General features: G+C 34.9%; 1 protein-coding gene across 1 annotated transcript in view; it reads right to left on the bottom strand.

Moving 5' to 3' along the window:
- The window catches only part of LOC139703139 (uncharacterized), a 73,669-nt gene that overhangs the window by 559 nt on the left and 48,292 nt on the right, over positions 1–24,818 (bottom strand). Inside the window, exons 5-6 of the mRNA XM_071606074.1 lie at positions 5,183–5,265; positions 4,493–4,631 (exon numbers count right to left, since the gene is read on the bottom strand). Coding sequence (XP_071462175.1) covers positions 4,493–4,631; positions 5,183–5,265 — 222 coding nt within the window. The remainder of the gene's footprint in view (positions 1–4,492; positions 4,632–5,182; positions 5,266–24,818) is intronic.

The following is a 24,818-nucleotide window of genomic DNA, read 5'->3' as shown; positions in this document are numbered from 1 at the left end:
AAATATTTTTGTTTTATGAATTATCACATTTTTCCTTTTTGTACAGTTTTGTACACAAATTTCTAATTATATGGTTGTTTTTACAACACCTATTATTTCTATCATACAACCAACATTTTATCACTGCTATAGAATAATTTTATGATAGTGGTTCATACTCAAACTTCATTTTCCTCAGCATAACATCTTATTTTCTAATAATTAAAAATCTCTAATCATGAATGTACTTTTTTATTACAGAGACCCTAAGAAAGTTCCCTTGAGCATCTAAATTATCATTTTAAGACAGAACTGAGAAAGTATGAATACTGTAGGCTCTTACTTTGAGACTTCTCTATTTTTACCAGGAAACTTTCTGGTAACCTTCCTCTGTACGAGAATAACTCAAATATTATATATAAGCATGCGCACGCATGTGCACAAACACACACACACACACACACACACACACACACACACATCCATCCATACACACACCATCACTTTGTGGTAAGGCACTGTGCATGACATTCAGGATGCAAGAATAAAAATAAAAGATTTTCCCTAATCTAGAGGAATTCAAAGTCAAGTGAGAGGCATAGATCAATAGAAAAAAGATAAATGATTATGTTACCTTAGTAAAAGAATAAAGGCAACAACACAGTACTGATGGGAAGGCAGAAGAGAGAGCACTACCTCTGATTAGAGATTTGGGGAAAGGCTTCATGTAGAATATGATATTCAAGTAGGTATTTTAGGACGACTCAGTTTTTTTTTAGAAAATAAATCATAAATGCTCAGTAACCACATACTTAGAAAACAGTAGGTTAGGTATGGCCAAATCAATAGTGCATAAGCCCAAGAGTAACAAGAGATAAATCTGGAGAGCTGTAAAGATAAGAGGGGCTAGAATGTGAACAGCCTTTTATGCTTTCTTCAGGAGTTTTTACTTTGACCTATAAGCAGTAAGGATCAAGTAAGGTCTTTTATGCTGTCATGATAAGATCAGATTTGTTTTAAGGATGGTCATGTTGGCAACAGTGTGATATTTAAGCCTGAAATAGAAGAGACAGGTGTCAGAGTAGTTAGCAATAATTTATCAGGGGAATAATGAAGACCTGAATTATGTCAGTGGCAGAGGAAATGGATTTTTCCAGGACTGAGGAGATTCCTGGGAGGTAGGACTTTCAATTTTAAAACCTAGATCATCCCAATCAAACTGTGATATGTTGGTCACTTGAGATTTAGGATAAAAATCCCATGTGACTTTGTGTATGGTTAGATTTAGGGAGACTGATAAGGAAAAAAGGGCTTCCTTGTGTTCACAGAGTTCAGGCTTAAATGAGTAGATAAATTATGCCATTCACTGAGATAACAGTGTATGGCAGAGGATGAAGGGGGGGTGTTGAAGGGATAATGGCTTCTGCCTTTAAGAGCCCTGCTAGAAATATAAATGAACAGCTATCCCTTAGGCTAGTAGAATCACTGGTCTATATCTAGAGAGACTTTTATGAGGTGAAATTAGATTTGAAATTTACCAACAAGATGGAACCCTGGAAAATAACAACATTTAAGCTGTGAACAGGGTTGAAGTGTTTCTGAAAATGTTTGGGAAATTATAGTCAGAGAGGCAAGCAGATCATCAGGAAAGAAATATCCTGGAAGATGAAGGAAGCGTTCAAGAATCAGTGAGTACCAAGTGCTGCTGGTGAGGTCAGGAGTGGCAAAATCTTGATATAGGTTTTTGTATCTAACAACTATAGTACACTCAGACACCAGTTTTAATAATATGGTTTAAGAATGCTGAGACTGCTTTCCATATAATCTTTAAACCACAATACAGTGAGAGATTTCTTGAGTAGAAGAAAGTTTTTCAAGTTATTAGCAGAGAGGGAGATGAAATTTTTCTTCAGATATTTTCTAAGGAGCTCTGGCCACATTCTTTCTTGTCATGTGCACACTATCTTCTCCTCATTAATATCTGCATCACTTCAACTTTTGTTCTTTCCTTGTTTTTCACTGCTAATGCTTCCTCTACTTCTTGGAAATTATTACCAATACTTTTTGACTGAGATAGCCAAGAAAGACAGCTATGGCTGACGTCATCCCTTTTGAGTCTCTTATCCACCTCTTTTATCATCATTGCTTTTCCCTCCCTCCCTCCCTCTCTTCCTTCCTTCTTCCTTCCTTCCTTTTTGGTACCAGGGAATTATCCCAGGGGACCCTAACCACTTAGCCATACCCCCAACCCCCTTTTGTATATTTTATTTAGAGGCATGATCTCGCTGAGTTTCTTAGGGCCTCTCTAAGTTGCTGAGGCTGGCTTTGAACTCCTCCATCATTCTCCTGCCTCAGCTTCCCAGGCTGCTCTTAGAAGTTATAATTGAGGATAATGATGGTATAGACAATACACTGCAGGTAATTGCACTAATCTATGTAATTGTTATTCAAGATTGTTGTTTATTCTCAGTACCTTCTGGGCTTTTATTTTATAGCACTCATCACAATTTGTAATTCTATACATGTTTACTTGTTCAATATCTGTTTTCCCCACCAAATTATAGCTCCATGGGGGCATGGACAGAACCCATTTTTTTTATCATTAACTACCACAGTGCCTGGCATATTTGGTTCAACCAATTGGTTGAATAATTGATAATGTGATGTTAGTCAATAATCTGTCTGTCCCAGACTTCCTATAATCCCATAATCTTCAAGGATCATCATTTTTCCCCTCTTCACCATGGCTTCCAATAAAATCCCCAATTATTCCATTTCAATTTCCTTTAAAAGGTAAGTTGCTATTATCTAGGTACACCTTAATAAATGACCCTCCCAGGAGTTATATCCCTTGTATAACTTCCTCCATTCCTTGAGTGTGAGAAGAACCTGTGTCTTTCTTTTAGCAGCAGAAGAAAGAGTATAAATGAGATAGCTACTCTCTTGACTAGGTTCCATTCTTTAAGATTCCATCCTATAAGAATGGAGCTAGATATTTTGCTGGCCTTCAAAAAATAAGGGGCAATGTTGTGAGAAGGTCTGTCAGAGGGCCATATGGTAACTGCAGGTGGCCTCTAGGAACTGACAGTTGCTCATAGCTGACAGCAAGGAATAGTGGGGTGGGTGGAGAGGAAATAATATTCTGCAGCTGCAAGAAAGTGGATGCTGCCAACAAATATGTGAACCTGGAAGAGGATCCAAACTGTAGATGAGAAGGAAGCCTGTCTAATACCTTGACTGCAGCCTTTTGAGATCTTGAATAGTGGACCTATGTCCACTCCTGATCCATAGAAACTGAGAAAATAATTGTGTTTAAATTGCTAAGTGTGTGGGAACTTGTTATGCAGCAATAGAGAACTAATACACAAATCAAAACTGATCCTGAAGCCATGGACATTCAAACCCAGCCAGTTTCCCCTCTGTATTATCAATATTAACCTTTCCTCTTTTCTTACTTAGGCTTTCTCTTCTTGAATTTCCATACATATTGACCTAAATGAATTCAGTACAATTGTTTCTCATTTCCTTTTCTTTCAGAATTTCATATATCCCTTAAGTATTCACAGATTTTTTTCCCAGTTCCATCACTGCTCCACATATTCTATTCTAAAATGTGCTAGAGCACAGTAGTAAATCAGTTTTTGTTCAATCATACATTTAGCATGTTTGTCTTCTTGAATAATTAAAATCATTAAAACTCCACATTTGCATTTTCATGATTTAGTGCTCTGGGGTTATTCTTCAATTTACAATGGATTTTTTTCAGAGAATGTTTCTTTGCTACAGTCAACCAAAAATTATCCCCTCCCCTCAAAATCCAGTTAATTATATTGACAAACATCAGGTATTCATTTTTCTATAATTTGTATCATTTGTTAAGAAAATTTGTAAAAATAATTTTCAGATAATTATCTACCTTAATGTTTTTCTCTGATTGCTGTTTTTAAACACTTCTACAAAGAAACCCAGTTTTTACTTTGTGTTAATATGTCGTATAACTGGTGATCAGCAGTTAGCTAGTATCGAGCATTAACTTGGGTGATGTACTTCATGATATACTAAACTACACTAAAACACAAAAAACCACAATTGTGTTGTTAAATTATGACAATTTAGTAACTATAATAACATAAGACCAGTTTCACCTCTGAGTCAGTCTCATGAGATTCAAGTAGTCTTTCTTCCTTTGATCTCAAATATCCTTTTAAAGATTGTAAATGTATTTATATAATACTGTTTTATAAATCATTTATGAATATATTGCATATATCTATACATATACTAATACATATTATATTTTATATATACTATATCTTTGATTCATTTTTTGAATCTTATTTTAATAAATGACAGAGTAGTTATAGTTTGTCATATAAAGTAAACATCCCAAACCCATATTTGAATCAATTCTGTCACACAGTTTTCTTATAATGAAGTCTTAGCATTCACTGTGATACATGAATTTGCATTATGGCAATAATCATATATAGAAATTGAGATGCATAATACATACGAAGAGTGGCTTCATGTGCATGTTTGAAGAGTATTTGTTCCCATAAACTGCTTCAGGTTTAGCTGGTCCCTGAGAGTCATCCCAATTATGAGATGGATAGTTGTAATGATTGTCCTCTTTGGGCTCATGAATCATAAAGCTGTTTTAAATTAAAGAAAAATATTTTAGGATTAAAAAAAAATATTTTAGAACACTGTTATGATGAGATATTCTATATGAATCAAATAAATGAAGTCATTCAGAAGTCACATTAGACTGCTATAACATGCATAATAAAATAATGACATCCTTATGAAACTGAAAGAACTGTACCATTATCCTTTTATTCTTTTGTTAGGGAATATCTCCTATGTCTGTCTCAAAATGTTTGAGAAATTATTTTGGTACTTAGATAAATGAAAAAGGTAAAATTTAGAAAGTCTTAACAAATTAATATTTGTCACAGCTGAATTTTCTTTCAGGAAATGTCTTAAAAGATTATCTTTTATTTGGGCAGAAGCACAGTTATGTACATATTCACAGTTGGAAACATTATTATTATTGACTATTCATCTTTCTTTCTGTAACATACCTCTTACTAAAAAGTAAATACATAAATTAAAACTACCCAATAACTTTTTCCCAGAGGAAATACTGTTTATTTTTTTCAGCATTTGTATGTGTTAATTTCCCTTTTAAGGAATAACTTACTTATAATTTCTTCCAGAGAACTGTGATGATGGAGATACAGGACTTCCAGGAAGCACCCCCTGATGGGATAAGCTCCAGGGATTCTGCTCATAGATTTTTTTTTAAAGAGAAAGACAAATATGTTAGTCAGGGTTTTAAAGAAATTTGAAACACAATATATAAGAGCCTATTTTGATTCTACATGATTAGAGCTAAATATTAAGACAGCTCCAGACCTGTTCCTAAAAATAACAAATAAATATAATTTCTGAAACAGTTAACATATGTATTATACTGACAACTTTGTAAGCCTCTATTTATTTTATTCTACCTATCAATCAATCATCATTTTAGGGATGGAAAATGGTTTCCTAAAGAGGAATTCCAAGTAGAAGATACATTTAAGTCACACTCTAAGCAGTAAATGACCCTTCCAAACAAAAGGATTAAATTTAAATCCAGTTTTCCACTGTTACATTATGAAACAAATTCCCAGAGAAAACACAGTTGACAGAAAGTAACTCATGTAAATAAAAATTTAGGTCAAATTCAGAGAGCTACAGCATCAAAGGGCCACAGCATACTATAGTTTTGTAAGAAAAAAAGTCTATGCTAATTAATTGATAAAAACTTAGAATTCAAAAGCTATCCTTCAAGTAAACATATGAGTAGAGACTGAATTGTAGTAATATGACAATTGAAACAAGGAATTGACATTTTTAACACATATATGAGACATATAAGAGTGGATCCATAACCCACTTGAATCAAAGGGTGAAATATGATATATCAAGAACTATGTAATGTTTTGAATAACCAACAATAAAAAATTTAAAAAAAAGATTAAAAAAAAAAGAGTGGATCCAGGTCTATACCAAGCGTATTGTTATAGCTACACTAGTTATGTGCAGGTATATAACATTTGTGGTATGGCTATTTTGATGGAGCCCTTTTAAAATTGAGGATAGTTTTACATAGCTATTTTGATATAGTTATTTTAACATTGAAAATTTTGATTTTGCATATAAAATTATCCACCAGACTTTGACTTAAAAAGAAAAAAAATTGAAATTCACATTAAGACCCATCCCTAAGTTTCAGCTCATATCCACAATCACCTTTGAGGATAGGGAATCTTGTATTGATAATATCATCAGGGGATGAGATAGAGAAAGGTTAGTTTTCATCTGGAAAGACCTACTGATACAATCAGGAAGAATGAGACAGACCCAATATTTCTCCATTGTTTAGATATCTTTCTTTTGTCTTTGAGCTTTCCTTTTCTGCTTTGTTTTTGCAATCTTCTTTAAAATAAAATAAAAAACCACAACAAAACAAAAAAAGAAAACCATTACTATTGAAAGTGTGATTTCAATGAAGGTTGGCAAGAAAGCCTCCCTTGTATCTATAGCTAGTCTCTCTGTTATTTGCTCAATGATGTCATAGTGCGTAGAATCAAGGATTCCTGATCATTCCATGTCTCAAGTCTTAAAGGGGCTACCCTTTTTTTCAGGGTGGATCTAATTTCTTTGGTTCATGCTTCTTTCTGTAGTAGGTATATCAGATGTGATGAAAAGAAGCCTATCTAAAATTTGGATTTGGGGGCCATTAAATGCAGGTTCTTTATCTTCAACAATGTGGATATTTTGAAGATAAGGATTCCAGAGGAAGAAGTTTCAGCATGTAGAACTGGTGTGTCTCTCCTACTTGGTCAAATTTAAAATCTTTAATCCAGATCAAACTGTTAATACAACTATGTAGATATAAGAAAAAAGTCTTTTTAGGCAAAATTTAAAAGTGGGTAATTATAGAATAAAAGGCAGGACCAGAATAAAACTTACTTACTTTTTTTGTTTTTTGGGGGGAGTATTTTTATCAGACCCTGAGGATGGTGGTGATAATAGTTGTGATAAAAGTGTGGCATTCCACTCTTTTGAGCACATCAGGGTTAAAAAAAAAAAAAACTACAGTTACTTAAATGGAAATAATTGCTATGGTTTAGATGTGAGGTGCCCCAAAAGCTCATATTAGACAATGCAGAAATGTTCAGAGGTAAATGATTAGATTTTGAGAGTTATAACATAACTAATGGATTAATCCATGCATTGGATTAATAATTTGAATGAATTACTGGGTGGTAACCATAGGCTGGAGGAAGTAGGTCACTGACACCTGACCTTAGGGATTATATATCTTATCCCTGGCTCCTCTCTCTCTCCCTGCACCCCCACTCTGCTTTTTGGATGCCAAGAAGCTGAGCATCATTCTTCCCTTATTACCTTCTGCCATGGTGTTCTGCCTCACTTCAGGCCCAAATCATTCAAGTCAGTGAAACATGGACTGAATCCTTTGAAACCTTGAGGCTAAAATAAACTCTTCTTCCTCATTCTTGTGAGATATTTTGGTCACAGTGACAAAAGCAAATCAACAAGACAAATTTCTCCAAAATTAGTGACTGTATCACATCTTTGAGGTAGGGTCACCATATCATTTGCTGTCCAATCAGAACTCCTAAGGCAGGGAGCTATTAATGTTTAGATAGAAACAATAGGCAGATACTGGGTCTATCCTGGTCACACTAGTTTGATGTCACTGTTATTGGACACAAAACTGAACCTCCCCATGTTCTTCAAAAACATAACCAATGTAATCTTTATTTCATAAAAAGAAATTTCTCTTCTATATCTTATTTCAGAAATTCTTGATACATCCTATTCAGTATTAATTAACATAATCAGGGATTCTATTGTTCTAGTTCCACAGTAAGGTTGATGCTATGAGAGTGTGAGGCAGATAAGTTGAATATAGCATTAAAGCATCAATAGTTCAATATGATAGTTTCAAAGAACAAATATAAAGCCACGGGGAGGAGTTTGTTAAGGCACAATTTAGGAAAGACTTCAGATTTCCATTTAAATTCATGATCAAAGAAGGAAAACATCATCTGTGAGTTTTGGAAAACTAAAGAAATCAAGAGAAGTTTTTGGAATTCACTGGTAATACAAAGACAAAAAAAGGAAGGAAGAAAGAAAGGGTATGCTGGAAGATACAAATACATCGAGTCTATCTAGAAAAGCCAGAACAGGGCCCCATTTATTGGGAGTCAGGGGCCAAATACTTGCCCTATTCACTCTTTTGAATCCTAGTGAAGTTTTCCCAAATGTTTCAGGATAAAAGCCATACCTAGGAAAGTAATACCTGTAACCAGGATTACTTTCAATCACAGAGGAATAAATCTGAGTTTTTCAGATGAAAGTAAGGTTTTAATTTTATGATTAGACATGCTCATCCTCCAATGTTTCTCATATACCAATTGCTCAAGCCAAAATCCTTACAGTCATCTTTGATTCCTCTTTTCCTTTCATGCTCTATATTCAATCTATCAGTGTGTTTTATTTGTTCTATTTCTAAAATAGAGTTCCAAGTCTGCTTTCCTCTCTCTGCATTGACACTGTCCTGTTCCAAGGACAATATGTCTCTCTGAGACTTCTGTCAGATTTCAAACCCCTCTTCCTGCTTCCAGTTGTGGCTTCCTACAAAACAATCTCTGCACAACATTCTAAGTCGTTGCCATCGAGAAAATCCTCCAGTGTGACTTTCCAACTGAAAACAAACAAAACACAAATGTCTTACCATATCCTGCAAAGTCCAAAATGATTCATGTACCTCATCAACATTTCAGACATGCTGAATTACTTTCCTTGAAATAAGAAAACCTGTTTTTTTCCCTTAAGGGCTTATGAATTTGGTCTTCTCTCTGTGCAGAAATTTCCTTCTCTAACTTTTCATATATGAAATGGTTTTTCTCAGCCTTTACTTTCAACTCAAATATCAGTCTTTAATCAGCTTCCCTAACTTTTCCACTTAATATTACCCGCCCCAAAGTCATCATACAACTCACTATTTTATTCATAAAATTTAGCATAATCTGAAATAATCTTCTTTATTTGCTTATTTATTTACTATATGCTTCCTCTCATTTCTTGAATGTAAGGTCTGTGAGGATAAGACTTAACTTGGATATTGCTATATCTCCAGTGTATAAGACAGTTCTAGGTATATAATAGGCACTTAATATATTGTTGAATGAATCAGTTGTTGAGAGCCACTTGTCAAAAGAAACTAACTTTATTTTTAGAACCACACACCAAACAAAACAGCTCCTCAGGAAAAACCCCTCAGAGCCTCAACTGCCACCACCGGCTTTCCACAAGCCTGTCTCTCCCCCCACAAGCTTCTCTCCACCTCCCACAATCCTCCTGCTCTTGAGGCCGATTGGCTGGGTCACGTGGGCAGAGCCAAAAAGTCCCCCAATGAGCAGCTCCGTGGTCTGAAAGGGCAGGGAAACAGTCCAATGAGCATCACCGCAGAGGAGCCAATCAGCTAGATGTTGCTGGGGCCGAGGAGCCAATCAGCTAGATGTTGCTGGGGCCGCTGTGAGCCAATCATCAGCCGGCAGCTGGATTGCTGGCAGCTGGAAGTTTGCTGGGGCCCCTTCGGCTGTGGCTCTCAACATCTCCCCCTCTCTGTTTAAACAACAAGCATGTGGCTTAGGGACCGTGCCTGTTAGGCAGTCCAATTCAACATATGGTCCTTACCCGTCATCGGATGAACTGACCTCTAGGCGTCAGCCTCCTGTCTTAGGTTGGTACCACTGCAATTGGATCATACCCGTCACTGACTACCGGTCCAGCATACAGCTGTACTTGTGGATAGGCCTTTGCACCAGTGGGGGGGTGAGGTTCTTTGCCTCACCTCTGTTGGCCCCCAAATTTTAGACCATCACTAGTAGGATGCAAAATGCCATGACATTAAGCCAATTGAGGGCTCCTTTGAAAAATTGTACCACCGGTGACGAAGGGGTATATATTCCCCAAAGATAAACTTAAAATAACCCTTTTTACTCTAAACTTTTTAAATTTGGATTCATCAGGACTTAGTGCTGCGGAAAGGCATATGTGTCCAAAAAATGTACATAAGCCCAAGGTACTTTGGAAGGATATTCTAACAGGACAATGGAAAGGTCCTGACCCAGTAATTGTCTGGAGTCGGGGGTCTGTTTGTGTGTTTCCACAGGGAGAACAGCAGCCGATTTGGATTCCAGAGAGATTAACCAAGGTCCTGACCCAGTGATTGTCTGGAGTCGGGGGTCTGTTTATGTGTTTCCACAGGGAGAACAGCAGCCGATTTGGATTCCAGAAAGATTAACTAAAGCGATTTCTACAGACCAAAAAGAAGATGATTTGGCTCAAATCCATAACAACTGATATCCAAAACTCCAGTTTGGCTATTCTTACATCTGCAACAGAACCAGGATGCTTTTTTCAATATCTATTTTATTATTGCCCTTTGCCATATCATGAAGTTCTATTTTGTTTTTTGAGCTCATACAGACCTAGGTTAATGTTTTGCTGATCAGTTCTATTTTTTGACTATAGAGTTTTTAAACATTGCAATGGAGATTTCACCTGTAAAAAGTTATAAGGCCTTTACTATAATGTTATGTGTTGTATGTATTATGTTATGTGTGCACACTTGTGTTTTGTGTTATATGTTTGAATGTCCATATATCATATATGATGAGCGCTCATGATAAAATGGATCCAAATATTTTTTTTTCACGTGATTTATATGGTTTAATTTAAATTGGGTAAACAACTGTTGAGGATTGTTTTAATATGTAAACAAAAAAGAAGGTTAACAGATCTGTTTGTTTACTTTCACCTTTCCTTTTCATTATATTTAATAATTCTCTTAAAGACAATGTAAATTGTTAAGAAAATTGTTTTCTTTTAGTGCCTTCTGTAATGTTACATAATTTTTTCTTTAGCCATTATTGCCAGAATTCCTATCTTCATCCCAGTGCCGGTAAAGACAATGTAAATTGTTAAGAAAATTGTTTTCTTTCAGTGCCTTCTGTAATGTTACATAATTTTTTCTTTAGCCATTATTGCCAGAATTCCTATCTTCATCCCAGTGCTGGTGAAGTCAAAGATAAAACCAATCTACACCTTCTACAATAGCCATCACTGAACTGCTTGCAGAACTTGCCTGGACACATTGTGAGCTCACCTGTATGCATTTTGAACTATCTGTTGGTGCAGCGACTTGTGGTAGTGTTGGGGTATTTTTGCTGATGATGTCACCGGTGGTACAATTTTTCAAAGGAGCCCTCAATTGGCTTAATGTCATGGCATTTTGCATCCTACTAGTGATGGTCTAAAATTTGGGGGCCAACAGAGGTGAGGCAAAGAACCTCACCCCCCCACTGGTGCAAAGGCCTATCCACAAGTACAGCTGTATGCTGGACCGGTAGTCAGTGACGGGTATGATCCAATTGCAGTGGTACCAACCTAAGACAGGAGGCTGACGCCTAGAGGTCAGTTCATCCGATGACGGGTAAGGACCATATGTTGAATTGGACTGCCTAACAGGCACAGTCCCTAAGCCACATGCTTGTTGTTTAAACAGAGAGGGGGAGATGTTGAGAGCCACAGCCGAAGGGGCCCCAGCAAACTTCCAGCTGCCAGCAATCCAGCTGCCGGCTGATGATTGGCTCACAGCGGCCCCAGCAACATCTAGCTGATTGGCTCCTCGGCCCCAGCAACATCTAGCTGATTGGCTCCTCTGCGGTGATGCTCATTGGACTGTTTCCCTGCCCTTTCAGACCACGGAGCTGCTCATTGGGGGACTTTTTGGCTCTGCCCACGTGACCCAGCCAATCGGCCTCAAGAGCAGGAGGATTGTGGGAGGTGGAGAGAAGCTTGTGGGGGGAGAGACAGGCTTGTGGAAAGCCGGTGGTGGCAGTTGAGGCTCTGAGGGGTTTTTCCTGAGGAGCTGTTTTGTTTGGTGTGTGGTTCTAAAAATAAAGTTAGTTTCTTTTGACAAGTGGCTCCTGATTGTGCCCAGCCAGACTGCGGCAATCAGTGAATAATGAAAATCATTGAAAGCATTTTTATGCTAAAGACCAAAGGGAATAACATTGATTACTTTTTTTATGAAGTCTGCAATCACTATTCTGGGATCTTCTACTTTAAATACCTGTGAGAATACCAAGCACAAATAGGAGTCATCTTAGCAATACATAGGCATAATAGGAACCAACCTACTGAATATGCAAGATCCTTTGCTAATAATTAAGTGCTGTGTATTTAATATCTGGTGCATTGTTGATAATCTAATCTGGGAATAAGTGGAAAAAAAGAAATAGAAGAAAGGGAAATAGCTAAATAGTTTTCACCCTATATTCTAGGAGTACTCCAGCATTGAAAAATTATTTCTTTTCTTCATCCTGCTTCAAATAATAACCTTATTTTCCAGAAATAGTGAGTTTAAGTCCCCTTTGAGCTCTTTTGGATCAATTGTGAAAAGAATTTTAACTTTCTCAGTATCCTTTACTATATTTCTGATTGGCTCTTTGAAACTCAGAAACAAAGTTTTTCATTTATCATTGAAAAAGAAACCATGAGGCTGGAGTTGTAGTTCAGTGGTAGGTAGAGCACTTGCCTAGCACATGGGGGCGCTGGTTTTGATCCTCAGCACCACATAAAAATAACTAAATAAGGTTAAAAAAAAGAAAGAAAAATAAATCATGAATTTATAAGTAGAAATTGTATGTAAATGTAGAAAAATAACTCATTAACAGTACAACTTAACACAGCTCAGGTATGTGGGGACACAATATTATTATAAAGATGGTCTTTCAAAACTAGGAATTTAAAGCCATAATTTCCTGAAAAAAATCATTTAATGAACACTCTCCTATGCTATGTTGAAATTATTTCTAGACAGAGGTCCATAAATCTAATGAAATTAAGCATTTTAATCTCTGAGTAAAATATTTTCTCTCACTCTGATGTATGTCACTCACACATGCATGCACACACACACATATGCACCCACAAATACACATTTATGTGAATATGCTGGAAGCTGCATTAAAATGTAGTCACCTCCCTTGAGTTTTATATAGTACCATTAAGAGAATACACTGAAGTATTGCAGACTAGTCTAAAGAGTGAATGCATCTACCAAAGGTGTACATTTTACAACTGTTGAGTAATATAAATCCTGAGAGAATATGAGTCATGTTACTCTCAGTTTCCTCCATTGGCACTACACCTAATAGAGAGATCATATGTCTTAAATTTTTAAAGGAACAGCCTTGATTTCATATAACTTTTCTTCAATAATGGATATTTGCTAAATATATTAGGCAAAATGGAATTATAACCTGTGCAAAACTTTTTTATGTAAATAAATACACAGATATTTAAAACCACTTTTTAAATAATAAATGGCCTAACTTTTATATCAGAAAATGTAATTTCTACTCAGGTATTACGTCTTAAATTATGTTATGAATTAGAAACAAATAAGAGAACACAAAATTTACTGGAATAGGTCTAGAAATAGTAGGCAATTTTCTATCATCTATCCTTTTTTTAATCCATGTATTTTCCTAGTGTGATCACATATATTTCCAAGATTCAAGCATCAGCTCTGCACTATTTAATCTCTTGAGCCTTAATTTCTTTATTTTAAAAATCTTTTTTTTGGTACTAGGAGTTGAACTCAGGAGCACTTTGTCAGTGAGTAATATTCCCCAGTAATAAAATAATAATAATAATAATAATTATTATTATTATTATTATTATATTTTGAAATAGATCTCTCTAAGTTGCCAAAGCTAGCCTCAAACTTGTGATCCTCCTGCCTCAGCCTTCCAAGTTGCTGGCATTGCAGGTGTGTGGCAACACACCTAGCAATTTCCTCATTTTAAAATAGGAATAATAAAAATATCTGCCTTATTTGTTTTTGCATGAACTTTAAATGAAATAATGTAGATAAAATGCTGAGTCCAGTGCATGTATGGCAAGGCATATCTTTTTATTGAGTCTACCTCAAAAAATATCTTTAATGTAGAAATATATCTATCTGAATTATTCATTCCATAAGTTTTTACTGAGTACCTTCTATGTATTAAAAATCTGGACACAGAGATAGATAAGACACAGATATTGTACTTCAGAGGGAATGGACAACAGGCAAGAAAATAATCTAGTTTCTCTCTCTAAAGGATAATGAGATGATCAATTAGGAGAAGATGCATGAAATATTTTTAAAAATGTGACATGCAACACATAAGTAAGAAATTTCTCATCACTTATACTTATTTGCTTTTTTTAAAAAAATTAATTTTATTAGGATATCAAAGCTCCAACTACTACATACACCTGCTTGATCCCTGGTGGATGAGACATCTAAGAGGATGAGGGGGATGAGCCCAAGGCTGTCACCCTACCCTTGGTGCAAACAGCCCAGGAAGGTCCTGAGAGAAACTGCATGGCAATAGTTGTGTTCTGCTGGTGCTCATTCCTGGGATCTCTCTAGTTGAGAGAAATTGTACTGGTTTCCAATGTGCCCCACTCCTTGACAGACAATATAGTGTAAAAATGTTGGGTCACCTTTTTATTTCCAACCATGCATACCTGGAGGGATCTCAAGACCTGGTCCTTGGCGTGCACATCTACTGTAGCAGCTGAGAAGAATAACACACTTTTTCTGATAGCATACCTACTCTGGTCCTGTGTCATTTGCCTCTGCACCTTATAATGAATTCCTGGCAAGACTGGGTGTAAATTTTACACAAAAGGTTCTATGATTTCTCCCTCACATCTCCCTGTGAATCACCTGGACAAACACCAGTGTCTACTCTGAGGAAAAGTGCTTCAGGCCCCCTACCAGTACTGGAGTAGCCAATACCAGAGACCCATTCAAGGAACAGAGTCAATATCAACATGAAGAAATTCCCATCACTGGATAGTGGCAACCACTTCCATTGTAGGAGTAACCACACTGGGTATATTCTGCTGTACACAATATACCTTTGGGACACTCCCAAACTGTTAAGAGTGTCCCTGATTTTGTGCAATCCACAGAAATAGTGGGTTTCTCTAAGTCTAATATAGTACATACTATACCCAAACTCATTAATCACATCCAAAAAAGTACAGGGAGATTACACTACATTAACCAGCTAAAAATAAAGTCACCATTGCATAAGAAACTAAAATCCCAATTCAAAACTTCAAGGTAAAGTCACTAAGAAGGTCATCCAACAATTATGGTAGAGATATTCATTCTATCATATGGAAAATAAAAGAAGAAAAGAACTTTTCCTTTCTTTTTTGCTTTTTCTTTCTTTTTGTTTTTCTTTTTGTGATGCTGGGGTTTGTACCTGGTCCTGGTCCATGCTATGTAAGCATTCTAACACTGAGCTACATGCCCAGCCTCGATACCTTTTAAGATCTAATGTTTATTTGTAATATATGTTCTTTATCTACTATCTGATCTAGCTCTCACACTCCTGGGTATAAATCCAAACAAAATGAAGTTAGCTTTTAAAAGAGATACCTTCATATCCATGTTTACTGTGGCACTATTCACAATACACAAAATATGGAACCAAATTACGTACTTGTAAACAGATGAATGGATAAAGAACAAATAAATATTGGAATATTTTCACACAGAGAAATAAATCCTGTTATTTGCAGCAAATGGATTGAACTGGAGGACATTACAGTAAGCAAGTAAGCCAGATGCATAAAGACAAATATCACATATTCATGCTCATACGTAGAAACTTTAAAAAAGCCCTGAAAGTAGAAATGGAATATTAGGGAATGGAAAGTGCAGAAGGGGAGGAAAGGGTAGAGGACTGAGTGAACACAATCAATGTATGATGTATGCAGGTGTAGAAATATCCCAGTGACTTCCATTAATTTTTAATTTCCATTAAAAATGAAAACTCCCAAAGGTATAATTCATATACCTTAAAATTCACCCACATAAAATGTACAACCCATTAGTTTTTCAGTATATTCTCAGAGTTGTCCAACTATTGCTGTAACTTTATAACATTCTCATCACCTCCATAAAAGAAACTCTCTAGTCTATAGAAGTCATTCATCAATTCTTCCCAAAGACCACTGATCTAGGCATCCATCAATCTACTTTCTGACTTTTTAAAATTTCTTCTTCTGGACAATCAATATAGATGTGGTCATATAATATGTAATCCTTGGAAATAGCATTGTTTTCAGTTGTGTGTGTTTGTGTTATATCTAAGAAACCATTGATGATACCAAAGTCACAAATATTTACAACTGTTATGTTCTAAAAGTTGTATAATTTTAGCTTTTAGCTTTACATTGTGATCTTTTATGAATTATTTTTTTGTGTATGGTGTGAAGTATGTGTAGCTTCATTATTATGCATATGGATATCCAAATGCCCCAGCAAGTTTTTTGAGAAAACTTTCTTCCATTGAATTTTATTGATAAACTTATCAGATATCAATTGATTGTGAAAGTGAAGCTTTATTTCTGAACTCTCAATTTTATTCCATTGATCTATATATCCTTATCCAATATCTCATCATCTTAATTATCACAGATTTGTTTAAAAATATGAGTCTACCAACATTTTAATTAGTGTTTTAATTGTCCACATTTTGTAGTTATAGTATATTTCAAAACATATAAAAGATATACTGACTAAAATATGGTAATTTACATTTCCATCTCCCTATTATTTCATTCTTTTTGGAAACTTTGTTAGATTTACTTGAAAAATACATATATTAATATGAACTCTAGTCATCTCACCATTTCTGAGAACACCAGAACTCATCACTTCTATCTTACTGTGTTTTGATACCTTTTTTTTGGAAGTAATTTTTTAAAATTTAGTTATTCTAATCAGTTGTCTAATCTTCTTTAGTCCACTTCCTTGTCTCATTTTCCAGCCTCTAGTGATCACTACACCACACACAGATTGACTTTTAGCATTTACATATGAGAGGACATGCAGTATTTTGCTTTCTATTTCTGATTATTTGGCTTAATATAATGGCCTATTCCATCCATTCTGCTTCAAATTATAGTTTATCATTTTTATGGCTGAATAATATTCCTTTGTTTATATATATACTATGATTTATTTTCCACTTATTTATGAATGGGTTTGGAGATTAATTCCATATATTAGCTACTATGGATAGTACAGCAATAAACATGGGAGTATAGCTTTGATATATTGATTCATTTTCTTTAGGTATTGAGTGGGATAGCCAGATAATATGGAGATCTATTTTAAGGTGTTTTTTTTTAAGAATATCAATACCATTCTCCATAGTGTATACTCTAATTTACAAAACTACAAGATACAAAATCAACATAAAAATAAGTAGCATTTTAATACATCAATGACAATATTGCTGAGAAAGAAATTAGGAAAGTAATCCCATTCACAAAAGTTACAAAAATACCTAGGATTTAAATTAAATTATCTCTACAATAAAAACTACAAAACTCTGATGAAAGAAATTGAAGAGGACAAACACAAAATTGAAAACATCTCCCACATTTGTGGACTATAAGATTTAATATTGTTAAAATGCTTGTACTACATAAAGCAATCCACAGAGTCGATGCAATTCCTATCAAAATACCAATGATGTTCTTCACATGAATAGGAAAAAATCCTAAAATTCATACAGAACCACAAAAGACCCCAAATAGCCCAAACAATGTTAAGCAAAAGGAACAAATCTGGGAGCATCACACTACCTGACTTCAAAATATATTACAATGCAATAGTAATCAAAGCAGTATGGTACTTGCATAAAAATAGACACATAGACCAGTGTAACAGAACAGAGTGCCTAGAAATAACACCATGTATTTATAGTCAACTAATTCCTATCAAAGTTACCAAAAACATACAATGAAGAAACAAAACCTCTTTAATAAGTGGTATTACAAAAACTGGCAACCCACTTGAATCTAATGTATGAAATATGATATGTCAAGAGCTTTGTAATGTTTTGAACAACCAATTTAAAAAAAAAAACTGTATGCCAATATGTAGAAGAATGAAACTAGGCCCCTATCTCTCACCCTACACAAAAATCAATTTGAGACAGGTATAGTGGCACATGCCTGTAATCTCAGTGGTACAGGAGGCTGAGGCAAGAGAATTGTTAGTTCAAAACCAGACTCAGCAAAAGCAAGGGGCTAAGCAACTCATTGAGGCCCTGTCTCTACATGAAATATAAAACAGGGCTGGGGATGTGTCTCAGTGGTCCAGTGCCCCTGGGTTCAGTCCCCAGTACCAAAAAAAAAAAAAAAAAGAAAGAAAAGAAAAAGAAAAAATCAACTCAAAATGAATCAAAGACCTCAAATGTAACAGCTGACACTATGCAACTACTAGAAGAAAACATTAGGGAAACACATAAAGACATTGGCATAGTTGACATGTGTGTGTTTGTGTGTAGCGGGGATAAGATCCCACAAGCACAGTAAAAAACAACGGAAGAAAAAATAGATAAATGGGAATACACCAGACTAAGACAACTGTTTAGCAAGGGAAATGGTCAAAAGAGTGAAATAAGGGAAAATTAATAAACTGATTATATGACAAAGAATTAATATCCAGGATATATAAAGAATATCCAGGATATATAAAGAACCAAATTACCTCAATAATGCCAATACAAATAACACAGTTTAAAAGCAAGCAAATTATAAGAATAGGCACTTTTCAAAGTAAGAAATTTGAATGGCCAAAATGTTTATAAATAAGTGATCAACATCATTAGTCATAGGTGGAATGCAAACCAAAACTACAATGAATTATATTTTTCACTCAGAATGTTTTTTATCAAAAAGAAAAAAAAAAAGCAAATGCTGGCAAGGATGTGGAGAAAAGGGAATTCTTATACACCATTGGTGAATTCTCCAACTTTGTTCATCTTTTTCAAAATTATTTTGACTGCTCTGGGTCCCTTTCGTTTCATGTGAATTTTAGGCTCCTAATATTTCTTTCTGAGAAAAAAGCAGTTTGAATTTTCATGGGGCTTGCTTTGCATCTGCATGTCAGTTTGGGGATTATTGTCATCTTAACAATATTAAGTCTTCTAATCCATGAACACAGGATGTGTTTCCATTCATTAAGGTCTTCTTTGCTTTCTTTCAACAATGCTTTGTGTTTATTGTTTTATGTTGCTTTTGTTAAATGTATTCCTAGGTTTTTCTTTTTTTCATTTTGATACTATAGTAAATGAAACTATTTTCTTAATTTCATTTTTAAATTTTTTTTAGTTCTTCTTAGTTATACATGGCAGTAGAATCCATTTTGATAAAATTATACAAGCATGGGATATATCTTATCATAATTAGAATCCCATTCTCATGGGTGGGTATGTTGGTGGTATTTATTTTAAGATTAATCATTGCTCCTATATAGATACACATTTCATTTTGTATACTGGTCTTGCATTCTGCTCTATTTCAATAGTAGGGTCAATAAAGACCTGAAGTTATATCCAACCTTGTGGCAAGAGTGGGTTTACAGGAATGTACGGGTTATTCTATGATTTTTTTTTCTTTAAGAGCTAAAACTCTGAACCCCTCCCAGCCTTGAGGAATAAATACATTTATGAAATAATTCAACTACCTCCAATTCAATATTCATATGTTGTTGTACTGATGTTATAAAATGCAGTTCTGAGCATTCCCTCAATCTTCTGAACATCAACAGACAAAATTGTCTTTGTTCCAGACTTGTCCTTTATTTTTGGTCTCCAATTTTAGTCCCAAATATGTCCTTCTTTCTGAGCTCTATTGCTTTCATCAATTCTTTTGATCCTAAATTTTCTCTATGAATAACACTACTTGTTGAGTTTTTCACACTCAATTTTATTTTTTCCCATATTTTTATTGGTGCATTATAGATTTACATAATGCTGGAATTCATTGCTATATATTTAGGCATTCACACAATATAAAAATATAATTTGGCCAGTATCATTCCCCAGTGTTTCCCTTTCCCTCCCCTCTTCCCTTCCCTGAACCCTTTCCTCTAATTTAATGATCCCCCTTAGATTTTCATGGAGATACTTCCCATTTTTCTTTATCCTCCTTAGCTTCCACAAATGAAATAAAAATACAATTGACTATTTGAGTTCAGCTTATTCACTTAGGATAATGTTCTGAAATTCCATCCATTTTTCTGAAAATGCTATAATTTCATTTTTATTTAGGGCAAATAAAATTATATTATATATACAAACAACATTTTCTTTACCCATTCATTGATTGATGGACACCTAGGCTAGTTTCATAATTTGGTAATTATGAATTGTACAGCTATACACATGAACATACGTGTATCCCTATAATAGGCAGGATAAATACAGAAGAGTCACACTCAATTATTTTTCTGTGGAGGAAGTACTGAGGATTGAACCCAGGAGTGCTTAACCATGAAGTCCTACCAGTCCTTTTGATTATTATTTTTTTTAAAGTTTGAGACAGGTTCTCACTAAGTTATGAGGGTCTTGCTAAGTTACTGAGGCTGGTCTTGAACTTGCAATCTTCCTGCCTCATCTTCCTTGGTTGCTGAGATTACAAATGTGTGCCACTAAGCCCAACTTCAATTTTCATAAAAGATGTTCTACTGCCTTTATTTCTTTGTCTCCCTCTCTATCTTCTTAATCTCCTACTATGTGCCTCTGTCTTCCACCACTTAACTGAAAATATGTGCTGCCTCTGAATCTGAAGCCAAAAGAAAATTCTTGGTGAAAGTATGTTTTGGAAGTCACATACTGCTATAGTTCTACCATATTTATAACTAATACTTTTTTATCCTAAGCTGAAGCTATATATATTTAACTGTCCACTCTGTGACTCCACCCCTATGATCAATAGATCCTTCAAACTTAACAGAGCTACAACTGTTAACTCCAAATCTGTTCTTCTCATCTAAGTGAATGGAGAACCACAAATCTAGTAGCCCAAATCATAAACCAAGACTTTATTCTGGACTTTCCCTCTGTATATCCTATCAGACTTGTCAATTCTATGTTTTAAGTATCTTTGTCAACTCCAACTCCATTTCTGCTGTTTGGGCCATTGATCGATTCTTGCCTTGACTATAACTAGTGTTTCTGTTTCCAATCTTGTTTACTGTTTCCTTCATTCATATCCATTGTGCATACAGTAACCACAGTGATATTTGCTTAGTTTAAATTTATTTAAAAATGACAAATCAGAGTGACATTTCGAAAATGCAGATCTGATTATGGCACTCTTTTATTTAAAATCTTTAGTTTTCCTTACTGATTCCCCACTCCATGAACTGTCTTTAGAATAAAATTCCTTACCATGACTTAGAAAAGTCTTTGGTTGGAACATCTCCTCATGTGTTCCAGCTATATATTGAAACATGCATATATTGTGTACAGGTCTTCAACTAAAGCACATTTTCTCTCAGTTCCATGGCTTTTCATGGACCTTTGCTTTTTCTGGATTACCTATCCTGCTTCTTTGTCTAAGGAGCTCCTACTTAACCCTGAGAAGTATTCCTTAATATTCTCTGGGTTAGGAACATATAAGTTTACATAGTGTCCTTTGTATACCTATTACAGATAACATTGTATTTTTATCATTGTTCTTCTCATTAGACAGTAATTTTGAGTACTATGTTATAATCATATCTTTATCTCTAGCACTTTTACAGTGCCTGAAATCAATTAGCTCCTCAATCAATATCAAATGAATGTTATAGTATATAATGTATCATTGTCTAATATTTGTTTATCTTCCAAAATTATAAACTCCCAACTAAAGACATAATCATGGCTTACCTTTAAACTCTTATATTACCTTTAGCTTTAATTTTCCTCTTATATTGGAAAACACCTGTAGAGTGGGGTCACCTAATTAAGGTAAAACTTCTGTCCATGAGTTATAAAATACATAGAAGTGTTTTATTTATAGTATACTCTTTGTAACTCATTTAACCAAATATTATCTTTAAGTAGTGAAACAAGTCCTATAACACATAATATTGAGAGCTTATTAGGAGGTAGGTACTCTGCTAAGCATTAAGAATAAAGTTATGACACAGTTTTTTCTCTTAAATAACTAAAAAAGGGCTGTGATGTAGCTCAGTGGCAAAGTGCTTGCCTCACATCTGCAAAGCTCTGGTGCTATCCCCAGTTCAAAAGAGAGAAAAAAACCTCATTAAATAGCTAAAAGTTTGGTGAAGAAAACCTTAAGCCAATCATGAAAAGCTATGAGCTACTTCAAGGGATATAATTTTAATCCTGTAGATTACTGGACACCATTAAAAAGTTTATAGTATTTGAAGTAACAGGTGTTTATGTTTTGGAAAGATCAAGCTAGATCCCCTAAGGACACTGGATGTCATAGATAAGCATAGAGCAAGATGGAAGCTGATAGGCTAGTTAGGGGACTAAGGTAATAGAACAGGTGAAAGATGATGAATATTGATTAAACTAATACAATGACAATAGAGATAGAGACACATAGCAAAATTAAGAAATACAAAGAGCTAATAAGTGTGATATGATCAATGACATGGCAAATGAGGAAGAGGGAATAGACAAAAGATCAAGTCCATGATTCTGGCTTAGGTAAATTGGGTGAACGTTGATCTCTTTTACTGAACCAGATGAAGTTGTCTATAGATCACACTGTTAGGTGTTCATAGTAAAGATACCATATCCTGAAAGACCACTGAACTAGAGGATTTAAAGGATAACAGTGCCATTTAGCTTGTTTTAGGAGATGTAGAAAACATAATAGCAAATTCCTAAATCACTGTTCTTTCTTCATATTCTCTCACAAAAGTTGAATAAGTGCCAAAGATGTGACCTTTTTGGTAAGAACACTGGCACTGATGGTTCCCAGTTACATTTCTGCCTCAGAAACCATGCTATATATTTTATAGGTATTTTCTCCAAAGTCATAACCCTCTGTTGTAGTTGAAGCTTGGCCACTTAGTAACCCAAAAATATTTTGCCCAGAACATCAGCTTCAATTCTGGAGAACATCATGCTATGATTATTTGAACCTCAAGTGTTAACATTCATATTTTTAAAAGGAACAAGTGACTTTATTGTAGTCTGAAAAATATGATTGCAAAGTAAACAACGATAGCATCACCTCTCTATAGTTGTAATACTGACCTGGATCCTCACTGAAATACTTTAGCAATTCTCTTATGTTCAGATGTTAACACATGTCAAATAATGTACATTTTTAAAAAATTTTTACATGATAATGCATATATTCTGTTAGTTAATACACCATTTTTTTCCTTCCAGATCTAAAATCATATAAATTCAGGTTTTATCTTGTTTGGTGGAGAGTGACTTTCTTCTTTTTTAAAAATTTTTTTTAGTTGTTGATAGACCTTATTTTTTTATTTTTATGTAGTGCTGAGGATCAAACCAAATGCCTCACACATGCTAGGCAGACTGTCTACCACTGTGCTACAACCTCAGCCTGTGACTTTCTTTTCAATCTACTGTATTAGTCTGTAAAATGAAAACAGAGGAAGTTCAAATGATGTACTGTATTCAGGCTGAGACTATAATTTTTATGTACTTAGGAAAAGAAAAAGAACCACATACGTGCATATGTCATTTTAAGTTTAATAAATTGACTTAGACCTTTTGAGAAGTATATCATAATGATTGATTATTGCCACACATTTTCTAGAAACAACCCAAATCCTAACTTAACCAATATTAAATGAGTTACTCTAGCTCACACTGGTTTCTCTCAGAAATCCTATTGTTATTATTGTCAGGTTAGCTCTCAATTATACTTAAATATAAATATGTTGCTTTATTATTTCCAACTTTATCATAAGCTTACAGAAGTGAGGAAATACATCTTCTATTTCTTGTCTATTCCATACAATCTGTAGCAGAGAGACATTGAAATATTGGATTGGTTGACTGAAATATCACGTGTTGAAGTATTAACTTCTAGAGTTATGTGAAATTACTCAGTTGCTTATATATTTGACATTGCCCTAACATTATTTGAATCACCTCTTCTACCATAGACATAATAGGACTCTGAAACTGATATAATGAGTCTAATTTTTAGCTTATGAAACTGGACTCATTGTTTCATAGTAGAATTGTGAACTTGTACATATTTTGAATGAATGACTGTATCAAACAAAATTAAGTAAAACTGCTGAGTAAGTGCTGGGAGCCATTAGCCAAGTAGGTATGACAATTTCCTTGCCAGCGTACCCCATGTTGCTGACATGTTGCAGCGACATTGAATGTAGGTGACCTTGCTCAAGGACCAAGGCAGATTAGGGTGTTCCTGGTTTTAAGATAATCGTGTTTAGGGCGTTCCCAGTTTAGGTTCCAGGTTTAAGGTTTAAGATTATTCCTGCTGGGAATAGGGCGTATCCTGCTGCCTGAGTTCCCCTTGAGTTCTCACGGGATTCAGACAGTATATTTTGGAGATAGAAGCCCAGAGAACGTGGATTTGGGCAGAGAACGTGGATTTCCCCAGAACGTGATTGTAGACGGCTGGTGTGAGTTCGGGAATAAAGAGTTGCTGTTTGAATCTACAAGCTGTGTGGTGGCTCGTGATTGTGTGCCCAGCCAGACTGCGGCATTTGTGCCCAGCCAGACTGCGGCAAGTAAGCTCTGTTTCTTTATTAATTTATTAAATAACAAAATACTCATTCTAACATATGTCTTCAATTTGGTATTAAGACATTATGCCCTTCTTTTGATAGTTATTTTATAGCA

This window comes from Marmota flaviventris, chromosome X (genome assembly GCF_047511675.1).
Source record: "Marmota flaviventris isolate mMarFla1 chromosome X, mMarFla1.hap1, whole genome shotgun sequence".
Taxonomy (NCBI): Eukaryota; Metazoa; Chordata; class Mammalia; order Rodentia; family Sciuridae; genus Marmota; species Marmota flaviventris.
Note: the sequence above shows the minus strand (reverse complement) of the source record. Positions and strands in the feature narration are given on the sequence as shown.